Source organism: Otolemur garnettii, unplaced genomic scaffold, assembly GCF_000181295.1.
Source record: "Otolemur garnettii isolate 467f Iridium unplaced genomic scaffold, OtoGar3 scaffold00004, whole genome shotgun sequence".
Classification (NCBI taxonomy): Eukaryota; Metazoa; Chordata; class Mammalia; order Primates; family Galagidae; genus Otolemur; species Otolemur garnettii.
The window spans coordinates 4,375,940-4,390,480 of record NW_003852399.1 but is presented as its reverse complement, the minus strand read 5'-3'; the positions used below and the strand labels follow the sequence as shown (position 1 = coordinate 4,390,480).

Here is a 14,541-nt window from a genome sequence, read left to right as displayed (position 1 = left end):
GCGGGGTTTGAACCCACCACCCTTGGTATATGAGGACAGCGCCCTACCAGCTGAGCCACAGGTGCTGCCCCTAAAACTTTTTTTTTGAGATAAAAGTCTTACTCTGTTGCCTTGGGGTAGAGTGCTGTATCGTGTTGTCATAGCTCACAGCAACCTCAAACTCTTGAGCTTAAGCGATCCTCCTGCTTCAGCCTCTCAAGTAGTTGGGACTACAGGCACCCACACAATGCCCAAGTAATTTTTTCCATTTTAGTAGAGACAGGGGTCCCTCTCTTGTTCAGGCTGGTCTCAAACTCCTGAGCGAAAGCAATCCATCCGCCCCTGCCTCCACTCTGGTGTTAGGATTACAGGCGTGAGCCACTGCACCTGGCCACAAAATTCTTACAAATTTTCTAAGCAGTTACCTTGCCTCTTAGAATGCAACATACAAAGAGACACTAACCATGAATCCGGTTTCTCTTTGCGTGTTAGACACTGGGAATTAAGTAGTCCATATTGGTTATGTTTGAGTTACATCCTTTTCTCCATCATCCTTTGTACCTTCACGTTTTTGTCCTGATTTCTCCAGGGAGGATACACACTCCACAGACCTAACACCGGTTCTCAAATTCTAATCAAACTTAGACACTAGCTTTATTTAAATACCTACCGTCAGTACTTATTTACTGTACTACTTATATAATTTATAATTTGATTTAGGGGCAAAATTTTCCCCTTAGAAACAAGCTCAGGGTTAGGACTTCTTCTTTTAACCTATGTATTTCCATTCCCTAGGCTAGTGCTCAGCATCCTTTAGGCCTTACTGCAATTGCAAGCACAGACACCAGCCATTCTTGCATCAACTCTGTGGATAAAATTGCGGTATTTATTTAATAAGCAGTTTGCCCAGTAAACTCAGTAAAAGAAACTAAAAGCCTTTTTGCACACACTCTGGGCCTGTTCATTTTGAAACTCCTTGTAAATGCTTCTAAACATGTCATTTTCCTACATTAAGCTCAGACTACTTAGGAGAAAGAAGAACCACAGCCTTCGCCCAATCACCCAAGAATAAACGTACATTCTGCATCAGGTTCCCCCCCTACTTTCTTGTGCGATGAAAACCACAATGAACTAAACTTCCACTCTAAGGATGAAGGGTCTCATTGCTGCCTGGGCTTCTTAAAACCTTAAGCATTCAACTTTTCCTATTCAAAATTTTCACAGGAGCTTGACAAAGCCCAGGCATTTGGACCCCAGAAGACTGTGGTAGAGCCTTCACCAACTGCTGGCACCTGTATCCCTTAGCATGCCAAGAGCGCCATGTGACCACGTTCACCCATTTTCTCTAATTAAATTACACGGCAAGCACATTCTCTTTGTGTGGGGTCCTGAAACCACCTGAGATGAAACATGGGTTACTAAACACTGAACCCCCCAGTGTATCTTCCATAATGTGACTTCCAGCAATCTTTGCATTGTTTCTTAAAATCATTTAGTGTTGAAAATTGAGATTTTGAATTTTCATAGTAAATGCAGGGTTTTCATTCACTAAATGACTACAATGAAATGTTTAGTGAGCAATGCACAGATGACATGCTCATCTTCTCGGAGAAATTATAGGAAGTAGCTTGAATTTGGACCAAAATGTCAGAAAAAAGATACATGAGTGGCAAAGAAATATTCAGTTAACTCTAAAAGATGGTTTATTGGAAACCCTCATAGCATTTTTCATAAGGACCTGACAGGTTTTATTTTAATAGGACAGAGTGAAGAGGAAATGGCTTAAAAGATATCATCAATCTTTTATTTAACTAAGCACTGCCCTTCATTTTGAAGGAAATGATACAATTTCAAATCGGAACTTCCTTCTCAAGAAGTGAGTAAGAACATAACGTTGATTTAACATACAACTTTCCACAAAAATAAAGTGTGCACAATTCATTGGGAAATAAAATGCATATATAATTTATCCTGTTAGTCAATATAATTCTCCATGGATCACAAGTAGTATAGCCAAGAGCAAAACAATATAACAAAAATTTGAATTACTAAGTTTATAGTTACCCTGATGTAAAAAAAAAAAAAATCCAAAAATAAGACTGAACTTTCCAAACAAATCCATTCGATGACCATGATTACACTAGATTTTACTCTAATTTATAAAAAATTGTCAGACAAGCACATAACACCAAGAGTCTTCAACACAGTGGATTCCATTTTGGTTAGAAAAAAAAAAAATAGAAAACACGTAGTCCTAAAATTTTCTTAGCTCTCCATAGCATATGTCATATAAAATTAAAGTTCTGCTTCCAAAAATATGTTTCCACGTGCTTGTGGTGGTGTCCAGTGGTGCTATTAGGGCCAGAAGCACCGAAGACAGGAGACGTTTAACCACTGAAGCGTAATTTTTCATAAAAACTAAATATTTCCTTAAAGATCTGGAGTCATCTTCTGCTAGGTATTTTAGTGCTACAAAGCCATTTTAAATTAAGTGTGGAAATAACAGCTACAAAAGGTGTTTGAGTTCTTTTGATACAAAAAGGTGTACAGCTGAAGTTGTGAGCTCCTTTGACATACAGAAGCAGTTTCAATAAAATATTTGCTCAGGTAAGAAAATAGAATTTGTCTGGTTTCATTTAGCGTATGTTCCAGTCGATGTCCTGCTTATCCCTGCCAGAGCTTCTGAAGAACATTAGAATCGATATTTCTTTCCTTCAAAGAGCATCCGTAATTCACAGTACAAAATAGTTCTAAAGTCTTATTCCTAAGGAGAAACAAAAATTATTAAATATATTTATTTTGTCTAAAGTGTCAAATGTAGCCATTGCCAGGGCATTAAAAACTCGCTTATCCACAACACTGCCACCTCATGGAAAGAACCTAGAGTTGACTCCACTCCCTGTTGTGCAGCCTGGTCGGCTGCTGCTTCACTTTAAGCATTATACCTTAAGGAAATTCCCAATAAAAAATCACTGCTCTAAGCATCACATGCCATTATCTCTGGTACCCTGTAGAAACACCTGCATTACAGGGGAAAGCAGCAGCTGGAATAGATTTTCTATTCTAGTTTATTTTCAAACCCTGCTATCAAAAACCTCTTCTCTCGAGGTAGAATGTTACTACTGGCGTGGATTTTATAGGAGTGCTTCCTCTGAGTTGAAACTTCTCAGAAAGAGCCATTCACTGATAGCAACATACAGGCGCCGCTATAGCTCATATCCCTTTCTATTGTGGGACAGAGGAAGGGGAAGGGCTGGAGAGTAAAAAAATAATTTAGTGAGCCCAGAGTTGCTGGACAGTACCATTCTGTGCCTCTGCTCCATCTGCACAGTGATAGTATTTTCAACTTACACAGGAAAGAAAACCCAAATCAGTGAGGTATCGCAGCTCTCCTAAACATCTTTCCTCAGGTTTATCTCGATCTGCTTTTCCAGGAGCAAGAGAATATAAACACACAGCTATGAGAATATTCAACATTGAAACTAGACCTGCATTTCTAAAAAGAAACTAATCTCCTGCCGAAGTCCTAGACCAGCACTGGAGTGTGGTTCATCTTTAGCTATCGAAATCATAGCAACTGTTTGGTGATAACTGTGAAAACAGGGAACATGCCTAATGCCTTGTAATTAAGACTTCATGTCTGAGATGCTCAGAAGGCCCAGGCTTTTAAAAATTATGGCCTCAATTCCAATGCCTAAAAACACTAAATACAAAAGAAAATCCTTCAAGACTTTTTGCCTTCATTTAGAGATTTCCAGGCAAGAGGCCCAACTACAGCCAGGGTTGTGCACCACTCAAGTATGATTCTATTCCAACTGTTAAGAATTAGGTCACCAAATGACTTGTACAATGTAGTTTATGACTCCCAGGAGAGGGGAAAAGCCCCTCAAACTCTATACAAGGTTTGAAGACAGTACTGGCAATGGGCAGCAGAGAAACTATTCTGCAGTGGAGGGCACACATCCTTACAGAGTTTGCAGGAGAAGAGACAGGTTGAAAAAATTGGTCTTGTAGAAAGCAGATGCAGAACCAAATAATACTTTCTCAGTCTGCCACTAACAGATCTCACCAATCTGTACCTTCAGACTGTCTCCAAATTAAGATCTGGTGATGGCTACACCAGGTAGCATCTGTGACTGAGGTCACCCTATTAGGAAAGGGCTCTGAAAGGGTACTCCAAGCAATAAGGAGACTGCTACAGTACAAGACTTTGCACCTTAAACTTCATGAAGTGTGGCTAGGACTACTGAATGTCTCCAGCCTAAGATTTTGCCACCAGCAGAACAAAAAGGAGAGTGAAGGAGTTGAGCCAGTATAAGAAGGGGAAAAAAAGTAAGTCATAGCTCTACTATCAAAGCCTTGTTTTGAAAAAAAAAAAAAAGGTTCCCTTCACTATTCAGGAGGGGAGGAAAAAAGAGATTAATTCTTGCTAGGGAGAATGTCTATTTCCATAGCAGATACTTTATGAGGTGGTACAAACCAATCCTACATGTGACCTGAGGATGAACACAGCTGAGCAGGTTTAATTAGATCAGAGACACAAAGGGCCATTCCCTCCATTGATAACAATGCAGCTATTTAAGTGCCTACAACAGCAGGGGAGAAACAAAGACCTCAGAACAAACCTTAATTGAATCCTTCCCGGGTCTGGCCCTTGACAATGATTTACTTGTAACCTGGGAAGGGGCTAGTGGAGGCGATTTAGCCAAGAGTCAGCTCCTGAAGACTAATTATTTGGGGTTGGGAGGAAGGAGGTAGTAAAGTCTGTGTTTGCAGCCAGAGTTTGCTCAACTATGTTACACTTAATAGGGGGCTGCCTGGTTTTGGTCTGCTGCTCCCAGACCTTGTCATGGTTTAGACAGCCCTGCGCCCCAGGAATCCCATAAAATATATCATCCCAACCTCCCAGATCCCAAACAAAACCTAGCTCCACAAAGGAAGCAGATAAGCAGCTCTCTGTGCTGGCCGGCAGAGGAGATTCCACAAACCGGTAGGGCTTTTTACCAGGAATCCTCCAAGCCCAATGCAAGCAGTTAAGCTGGAGGAGGCAATCGTACACACTGGTTCTCGGAACTTCTCTCCAACCCCATGTGCATAAGGGCAGATTTTAGAACCAGATCCAGCAACAATTAAGTGCCAGGCAAGTCCACAATTTGCCTCGCCACAGAAAGGAAGACAGATCGAAGGGATGAGAAGGAAATGAAACCCCTCCCAGTGCTCCTACCTGCTCCCTCTGTCCCCTTCCTCCACCCCCGTCCACAGCCGGCTGCGCATTTCACCAACTCTCCGTTTTCCAAAGGGCCCAGGAATCCCAGATGGGGCCCAGAAGGTGGTGGAGGAGGGAAGGAAGGAGAGAGGGAGGAAGGGGGCAGCGACTGCTTCTGCAAACAGCTCCCTTTCGTAGCTCTGCGCTCTGCTTGCCGGGCCATCAGTGTGCCACCGCCTCTCGGTCCTCCTCCTCGGAACTGGGCGCAGGGGGGCGCCCGAGAGGCGGCGTAGTCCGAGCCAGGTTACTGTCGCCCTCGTCCGGCTCCGCCGGGTGCAGGTGCGTGGCGAGCTCCTGCAGCACAGCGGCTCGCCCAATCTGGTCGTTGCGCCGCTTCTCCATGATCAAGTCCTCCAGGCTCTGGAACTCCAGTGTGTGGCTGCGCTGCGCCGAGAGCTGAATTTGTAGCCGGTAGGGCTGCTTGCCGATGCGCAGCTCTCCGCCGATCTTGAACTCGCGCTTGCCGTAGCGGCACCAGGCAGCGAAGCTCTCCGAGTTGCGCCAGCTCAGCTCGCGCTCCTTGGCGCCCACGTGCGCCAGTGCGTTGCGCACCACTGCGCTGGGACTCAGCGGTTTGTAGCGGTACAGATCATTGACCACGCGGCCGCGACGGCCCTGGCTTGCGTCTGTTAGGAAGCTATTGCTCACCTCCAGCCGGTGCAAATGCACCACCTGGAAGTTGCCCACGTACACCGCCCAGTGCGGGTACTGCGCCTGCGACACGAACTCCACCAGGTCGCCTGGCTTGCACTTGTTGAGCAGGTTTTCAGGCGTGTAGGTGCTCAGCGCTGCCGAGCCCGGGGCAAAGCTTTTCTGATAGATACACTCGTCGCGGTAGAACACGGAGCATTCCACTTCATGAAGCCGCGGGTCGTAGGGCTGAGGCTGGGGCAGAGGCGGCCCGTCTCCTCCGTCGGGTAAGCTGCCGCTATCCGGCCCCTGGGGCGGCGGCTGCGGCTCCACGTCCTCATCGTCATTGGAGAAGATGTAGGAGACCCCAATGCGGGGCCCGTCGTCCCGGTCCACACCAGTCGGATCGGCCGTTGGAACTTCCTTGTAACTTAGGTGGGTCAGTTTCTCCACCTGATTGCCCATCACGTTGCGGACACACGTTCACACCGCCGCGAAAGGAGAAAGCGAAACCACCACTAGGGTCATTGGCGCAGGTCCCGTACAGGGGCTGAGGACACCTGTTGGGAGAGGAAGGCAAGAGAGTGGTGTAGGAACCCTCTGTGAAAAGGTCGTTTTGTTTCAAAAAAAAAAAAAAAAACGGGTGGAGGCTGAGCACCTGAAGCCATTTTGGGGACAGTCTTGGGTACAGCGAGCCTTCTTTCATTTCTCCACCTCTAAGGTCAGGGTGGCAGGAGACCGGGAAACTCCGGCTCTCCCCCTCCCGCAGCCCTTTGCCAGGCCCTGGCAAAAGCCCATTGCATCAGCAGCTCCTACCGCTTCCGCCCGCGCCCTACCTGCCAAGTCCGGGTAGGGAGGTGGGGAACCAAAGAGAAACTTTACTCCCATCCCCCCCTTCTTAACTTCCCCACCCGCCCTTGGACCCTAACCAGCGCTTGAGGCACCTTCTTTCCTCTCGCAACACCTCTATCCCCAGGGGAAAGAAAGAAAATCCCGTAGCGACTCGGACAGGTGAGACACCCAACCTGGCTCACCTGCCGCGCTCTCTCCTCCCCACTCGCCCGCCCCTCCCCCGCACTCCCGCCCTCTGGCTCGGGTTACCTGAGCAAACTCACCCGCAGAGAGGTGGAGGCCGTAAGGATTGAGGAGGCGCCCCGGCCGCACCCCAAGACTTCTAGGGAGAGTTTGCAGGTGTGGGCGCTGCAGTCCTCCTTCTCCCGGCGCGGGCTGCAGCGAGGCTGGGCAGAGGGGAGCGACGCATGTCTTCCCCCGCGGCTGCGTCGCACCCCAAACTTGAAGGGGGAGCAATTCCTGTTCACACCGCGACCCCTCCCTCCTGCCGGGGCTACTGCCCCCAGTCAGCCAGCTCTCGAGGAGGTGGAGCGCGAGGCGGTGAGGACTAAACTGCCGGTCGGCCGCAGCTCCCGCTCGGGCCGGGCGAGCAACAAGCGCTGGAGCGGGAGGGAGGGGATTGTAGATCCGGCTCCCGGCTCCCGGGCGGGAGAGCAGCCCGTGGCACTTAAAGAGACAGGCGCTTGCTCCCTCAGCTTACGTCTTTTTCCACACTGCTTGGAGCCTCCGGGATCCCCGCCCCCGCCCCGCCCACTCGGGCCCGCGGGGCTCCGCCCGGCCACGCCCCCGCGCCGGAGCGGGTTTAAATCTCTCTGGTAAATAATCCACCCGCCGGTTGGGGCTGGGGCTGGCGCTGTGCAGCGGCTGCTTGGAACCCCGGGCAGTGTGAGTGTTTTTCCGAACTGTGGTGGCTCTGAGAAGTTGGAAGGCAAACAGTACCTGCCAGCGTAGTGAGCAGAGAGGGAAGAAGCGTCTGGTGTTTGTTTCGTCTCCCTTTGGCCTCTTCTTTCTGGAGTATCTCGAGAGTCTTCAGGGGTTCTCGCCTCTCTCTTGGAATATTTTCTGTCCGAAAGGTCTGAAGAAAGGGTATTTTAGCAGGGCATCTCGAAAATTGGATCATCTTAGAAGTGTTTTCCTCTGAGTAGTGGGAAGCCTTGGGGCAGAGAAAAAGAATCACAGGAAGGAGACAGTATAAAGCAGAACGAAAGAGTTATTGGCTGGGTCCCTAGACCAGTGTTCTGTTTATTCCTAGTCCCTGGATGTTTATTACAAAGTGCATTTCATAACCTCTGTTGTCGTTTCCAGAGAGTTGCCATTTCCTAGGGTGGTGAGAGAATGCATTCATTTCTGGCTGCTTTTCTTCGGGGTGAGGGATGTAGGAATTGTTTAATTGTCCTTAAATTAGAAACAAATTAGCAGAGGCCCCTGGTGGCTGTATTTCTTTCCTGTTGACTTAGGGAAGTGACTGGAGACCAGTATTGCCGATTAACCTCCACCACAAAAGGAGGTTATCCCCGCTTGTACTGGTTTCATTTCTTGTACCTACGATGTAAGCTACCAAAGTGGATGATTTTTTCTTTTTCTTTCTTTTTTTCAAATATTGGGTCGTGGTGGGGGTGGAGGTTTGGCTGGCAGCTCCCTTTGCAAAGCCAAACTGATGTCCTCACTGCAAGCACGCAGACTGATTTGTGGGGCATTTAAGGATGCAGCTCCACCCCATATCCCGTTTTCTATCACTTTGTTTTGACTAAATTTTTCCACGTAACACTATTATTTATTCAATGTGTATACCAACCAGTGGAAATAAGAATATACTAACACTACTGTGATCGTTTCTAGTTTGAGAAAAAAAAAATCAAGCTTCTTATGTGCTTTTGAGTCTGAACAATCAATATTGTCAGGGCTGTGATGGAAGCTAGTCCTTCAGCAAATCTAAGATTGAAGTACATTACACTGAAATAAAACTTCTCTATGCCCTGCAGATTCTATTAAAATAATTTCAGACTGCCCTCAGGCACCAGATCAGTGCCCATCCCTTTGGAAATTTTGATAACACTTGGTCTGGAGGGCTGCTACTACATGGATGCTATGTGTACCACTGTGTCACCATATGAACTCCATTTTATGGAGGAGAGTTAGTCTTAGACAATGGCCAGTCATCTCACGTCTGTTGCACTGGAAACCTCTGCTTTTGTCGGATGTGGTAGGTTACCTTGTCTTGACGTGCTGCTGGGAAAGATGGCTGGGGATGGGAAAATAGAGAAGACACAGGCTTTTTTATTTTTTTTTGGGCAGTCCTTGCTTCCTAAAGTTTTATTTTAATTTTAGATGAAAATGAAAAAGAAGTTTACACTGAAAATTAACATCAATATCTGGAGAATTACACATTAGGAAACTCCAACAAGAAATATGTATCTTTCATTTGCTTTTCTGGCACTCTTTAACAGCTTTCTAAGGAGGGGACTCAGGAGCTATAATACTTGAGGAGACTCTCATCTGTGGGTTTTAGGATTTTCTTATCTGCCATGTTCACCACCCATTCTGGAGCAAGAGCAAAGAAAACCTGCCTTGGATCCTTTTGAGCACTGAGCATCTGGAGGAGTTCATCTTTAGTGATGTGGGGTAAAATATAACCATACATCTTGGCAAGTTCAAGCCTTGCTTCAGGAAATTTGGCAGGGTCTGCCAGGTAACCACGATTCTTTGCATCAATGTAATAGGGTACCAGTGCTTCAGGTGGAAGCATTCGTTTTGGAATAGGCTGAAAAGAAGAAAGAATGGAATAGGTTTGCATAGGATTTCCAGACTCCTGGGATCATAGAAGGCTGTAGTAACAGCATCACTATTGTTTTCAATTGCAGCAATAGCTAGTTCTGAAGCCAACTGTACTTCAATATTAACTTTTGCCTTAAAGGTGTCAGCACCTTCCTCCACCAGCTGGACACCATAATCCCTTTTAAGAGACTGAATGGTCACACCTCTCCCATTGACAAGCTGGGTTAAGTCAATAGGTTGAGTAGAAACAACTCGATCCAAGTCAGTAAGATACTGCAGTCTGCGGAGACTCAGAGGCTGGTACTGGCATCTGAAGTTACTTCCTTTATTAAACCCATACTTTGGTATTCAGATGTAAAATGGAGTCTGGCCTCCCTCAAAGCCCAGACAGGGCTGGGTTCTTCTCTGCCTTTCTCCTTTATGGCCTCTGTCAAGCTTTCTACCTCTTCTCCGACCTCTTGGTGGTCTCTTTGGTTTCCTGGAGCCGGGATTCAGCTTCAAGTTGGCCAGGCTTACACGAGGCAGGGCCCAGAGCAGATCCAGGGCCCTGGCCCCACCGCCCTGCACCAGACCTGCCATAACTGGCAGAGCCAACAATTTTCAAGGGCTCCTGGAACCGACCAGGAGACCTTTTACTGTCAGCACTCTGGGTCAAAGATCTAATGGATGAGGAAATGATGCCTAATTGTCTAGCTATCTCTCCTGTTATCTCAGTGAGCTCTATTTAGGTGCACAATAGTGGCTTACAGCATCATTGTTTTTTTTTTTTGAGACAGAGTTTCGTTCTTTTGTCCAGACTAGAGTGCCATGGCATCAGCCTAGCTCAATGCAACCTCAAACTTTTGGTTTCAAGCAATCCTCCTGACTCAGCCTCTCAAGTAGCTAGTGATACTGGACAGGTGGTGCCCCAGCCAGCTCAGGCTAGCAGGACTGGAGGACCTGCCACCTCCCTCTTGGCGGTGTTGGTGGCGGCAGCTGGCAGAGGAACTAGCAGGCTGGAGCAGGCTAGAGCGTAGGCAAGCCAGAGGAGCTTCCCTCCCCCACCTGAGGTTCCAGTAGCAAAGGAACCGGACACAAGCAGGGGAAGACACTGGTGATTCCTCCAGTGCATCCCTGATTGGTCCATTTTCAAAACCTGCTCCTGATTGGTCTTGTTTTTAGGCCCTGAAAGCTCATTGGACAACTGCCCCTATATAAGCCCCTAAGCAGAGAGCTCAAATGCAGACCTCGACCTCAAGGGAGAGAGAGGGGAAGAGCAAGAGCTATAACAGTTGTATCCTGCTCTGCAAGGAGGTTTGGCTCTTTGTATGAGCTGTAACACTTATATCCTGCTTTGCAAGGAGGTTTGGCTCTTTGTAAGAGCTGTGACACTTGTATGAAACCTATTTTACTACTGATCCTGCTCTGTAAGGTTTGGCTCTTTGTGAAAGCTGTAACACTTGTTGAATAAAACCTAACCTACTGTTGATCTTGTGGTCTGTCAATTCGTTTATCAAATCGTTGAGACCAAGAGCCTGGAAATCCAGTATCAAAAATCCGGTATCACTAGAACTGCAGGTGCCCACCGTGATGTCAGGCTAATTTTTCTGTTTCTAGTAGAGACAAGATATCACTGTTGCTCAGGCTGGTCTCGACTCTGGAGTTCAAGTGATCCTCCCACCTCAGCCTCCCAGAGTGCTAGGATTACAAGCATGAGTGTGGCACCTGGCTTCAACAACATTTCTTAAACTGACCAACTATAAATTTTCAGAAAGAACAGGTCCAGAGTCATCTTTATAGCTGACAAGTAAGTAGGCAAAGACTCGATGCCTTTTGAGAGTTGGTCTCTGGTATAGATTTTTCCATTAATGCCTGCCTAGGGTTCAGTCTCCATCTGGTCATCTAGACCAGCAATCCCCAACCTTTTTGGCACAAGCAACAGATTTCATGGAAGACAGTTTTTCCATGAATTCAGAGTGAGAGTGGGTAGGGGGCTGAGACAAGAGGCAGAGCTCCTGGCGACTGAATGGTAGTTCTTATCAAACCACCTATCCACTGATACTGGTCCATGAATCAGAGCTTGGGGCCCACAGACCTAGAGCACTTGGTCAGAGGTTGCAAAATGGTTCCCAAACATGCTTTACTCAAAGAGTTGTTTAAAAAAATTAAAGCTAGTTGTCAACAATTTGAAAACTTGGGAAGTCTCAGACAAAAATTCAGAAGTCCAGCATGACTTGAAAAATACAAAGATAGGAAACTACCAGGCCCTGTTCCAGGATGGCAACAGAAAGCTAGAATGGAATATAGTTGCCTTGTAGGTGAAATGCATCGTCCACTTTGCTCCAGTTCTGGTCTTGCCCACATATCTGGGTCCCTTGCCTGGCTCTGGAGCTCTCTGTGGGCCACCTTTGCCATTCAGTATCTACTACACATGTTATTACTGTATTATATGTACTTCAGCATTGGATCTTATACTATCTGGAGTATAAGAATACTATATTATTCTCTGATTCACATGTTTAAAAAAACTATTTCTTTGGTAGAGATAACTTAATTCAAAATATATTTCATGAAGACATACTCGGGCTGCTGGTTTTATTCACCGAGACTTCATTCTACTAATACAGCAGACACTGTACTAGGGTTCTTAGATGTCCCCCTGGGAGCTCAACATAGCGAGGGAGACAGAGAGATAAATAGATTCTTTAGGACACTGTGACATGTCCTACAAGAAGAAGAAACAGAACGCTAAGGGAGCGAGGAAAAGCTTCAAGGCGTGGGGATACAAAGATGAATGATAAAGAGGCCACCATCAGGGACATTGGACTCATGGGGTAAACACAACTCTAAAATTAATGATTCTAACTCCCACTGAGTGAGTTCTTCATCCTTTTATAAAGGAGAATAAAAGGAGAGAGGCCGTGACTTCTCCCAGCTGGTAAGTGAGAAGATCACACAAGTCTGCTTTACTTCCATGCCCACAGGTTAAACCTCTTGTTTTAAATCAAAACAAACAATTTGGTACTATTCAACAAATATTTGAGTGTCTGGGTTTACTGGACTCTAAGGATACAGCCATGGATGCAGCAGGCAAAGTCCCTGTTTTCATGGTATTTACAGCTGGGAGAAAGCAAGTGATAAATAAGTAAATAAGTGAGAATATAACAGAGAGAGAGAGAGCACGTGAGAGCATGTGAAGAAAATATGAGAGTGCGCACGTGAGCGCATGTGAGAGATGGGGCTGAATAACTGTCAGTAAGGAGAGGGCGGGGTGGCCTGTGGCCTACTGTGGATAAGATGGTCAGGAAAGGACTCCTGAAGAAGTCAGATTTGAGCTGAGCCTCAAAAGATGAGAAAGAGCCAGGCTTGGTATTCCGTCCAGCAGAGGGGAGAGACCAGAGGTGAGAAGGAAGTGGGAGTATTTAGGAAAAATGAAAAAAATAAACAGCTGCAACCCGAGCCCAGAGGGGAGGGGCTGTGATAGGAGGGGGCAAACCTTTGGGGTTTAAAGGTGTCCCTGAGGCTTCCCTATACAAAGAGGGTTGCTGGAGTAAGGAAGGAAGCAGGGCCCGCAGAGGGCCAGGCTGTGAGGAAGAATGACATTCCAGGCAGATGAAGCCCATAAAGCAAAGAACGCAGCCTGTGGAGCCTTCCCCAGGAGCAGCCGTTCAATAAAGAAATGTTAGTTGGATTTCAATTCTCAGCCATACTGCAGCTTCATCCCCCCAACAGTGACCCAAGTGTCACATCCCACACATCTCCTCAGAGGAGGCACTCAATAAAAACAAGTTGGGTTGAATGCCAGTTAGTCACTCTCACCGTATTCCTGTCTGGACCAGTGGGGAATAATTGAGAATTGACGTTTCTGCCTGACAAGGCATTGGCCCTGACTCTGCAGGTATGGTAGAGAGCTCGGTTGCAATGGCTTGCTCTAAGAATGTACAAAACAGGAGCACAAGGGCAGAATTATCTGATTAGGCAATCTGGAACTCAGCCTGCTCCCCAGGCTGGGGCCCCAGGTGCATGGCAGGGGCACAAAGCTGAAGGAGTGTTTGCTGGAGAACAGGTTCTCCCTTATTCTGGGACACTCCCAGACTTATGTGCACCTGTTAATTCTCTGCCGGGGTTTTGCTGTGACCTTTGCAGGTGAGCAGTAGCAAATGGGACCAGATGACTTGGGGTGGAGTGCCATTAGTCAACTGCATACCATGGAGATGTGGCTTCTCCACTCTAACATTAATTTTCCAGTCTCTGAAGTGAGGCTGATGTTCCTATTTGCCTCATTTGTAAGTCTTCAGGTGAGACCCTTTATATGGAAGCCCCTTGTTAATCCTAAGGGCCGTGGAGAAGTCAGGCCTTATTTACACCCTGTGTAAGAGCTAGGTAAAGATTATAACATGGGGAATAAAAAGATAACCATTTGTTGTGGGCTTCATCTTGCTAAATCTCTATACCAAGCTTATTGTTTACATTTCCTAGGTAAGAATACAAAGACTCAGGGAGGTCAGTATGAACCTTACTCATTGTAAGGGGAAAGGCTGGATTTAAATCCAGATCTGGCTGCCTCCTCATCTGCTTTTCACACTGTGCCAAGCAGCCTCTTTGGAGTACCAGCATCTGTGTTTGCTCAGCCAGAAACTGGCATTTCTAAGTGACCAGTATATCCCAGCTTACCCCAGACTTTCCTGGTTTTAGCACTGAATGCCTCATAGTCTAGGCAAACTGGGAACCTACTTGGGTGCCTCCTGTCCTAGTCATTGCTCTTTCTGAGCCAAAGGCTGTCAGGGTGGGGCTGAGGATGTTGCCAGGATGGAGCAGTAAAAGGGGAACGGGGGGGGGGGGAGAAAGGAGAATCAGGTGTTTCAGTCCAGACTCCACTGTCATGAGGTTAGACACACAGCAGCAGCTGCATAAACAGGGCCATCCAATAAAAGGGAAGATAGATGTTGTAGCCTCCTTGTAGCATTCTTCTTTTATTTATTTAAACCAGACTTTTCACAATAGGTGAGGGCCTGTCTCACCTTTGAGAGGGCCAGGCCTGGACTGTTCTTAACCCTTCC

The 14,541-nt window shown here is 46.8% G+C and overlaps 1 protein-coding gene and 1 pseudogene across 3 annotated transcripts in view; both read right to left on the bottom strand.

Annotated features, from left to right (window-relative positions):
* Positions 1-7,438, bottom strand: part of FAM84B (family with sequence similarity 84 member B) — a 23,581-nt gene extending 16,143 nt beyond the window's left edge. Inside the window, exons 1-3 of one of the 3 annotated variants that reach the window (XR_001161641.2) lie at positions 6,991-7,438; positions 5,204-6,435; positions 1,667-2,743 (exon numbers count right to left, since the gene is read on the bottom strand). Coding sequence is in view for 1 of the 3 variants with exons in the window: in XM_003782344.3 (XP_003782392.1) it covers positions 5,408-6,340 (933 nt within the window). In the remaining 2 variants the exon portion in view is untranslated. Of the gene's footprint in view, positions 1-1,661; positions 6,436-6,990 lie in introns of those variants that run through there. The other 2 variants (XR_002775206.1, XM_003782344.3) reach the window with 2 other exon arrangements.
* A 1,616-nt stretch (positions 7,439-9,054) lies between these two features.
* On the bottom strand, positions 9,055-10,081 carry LOC100953602 (annotated as a pseudogene).
* Between the last annotated feature and the right edge of the window lie 4,460 nt (positions 10,082-14,541).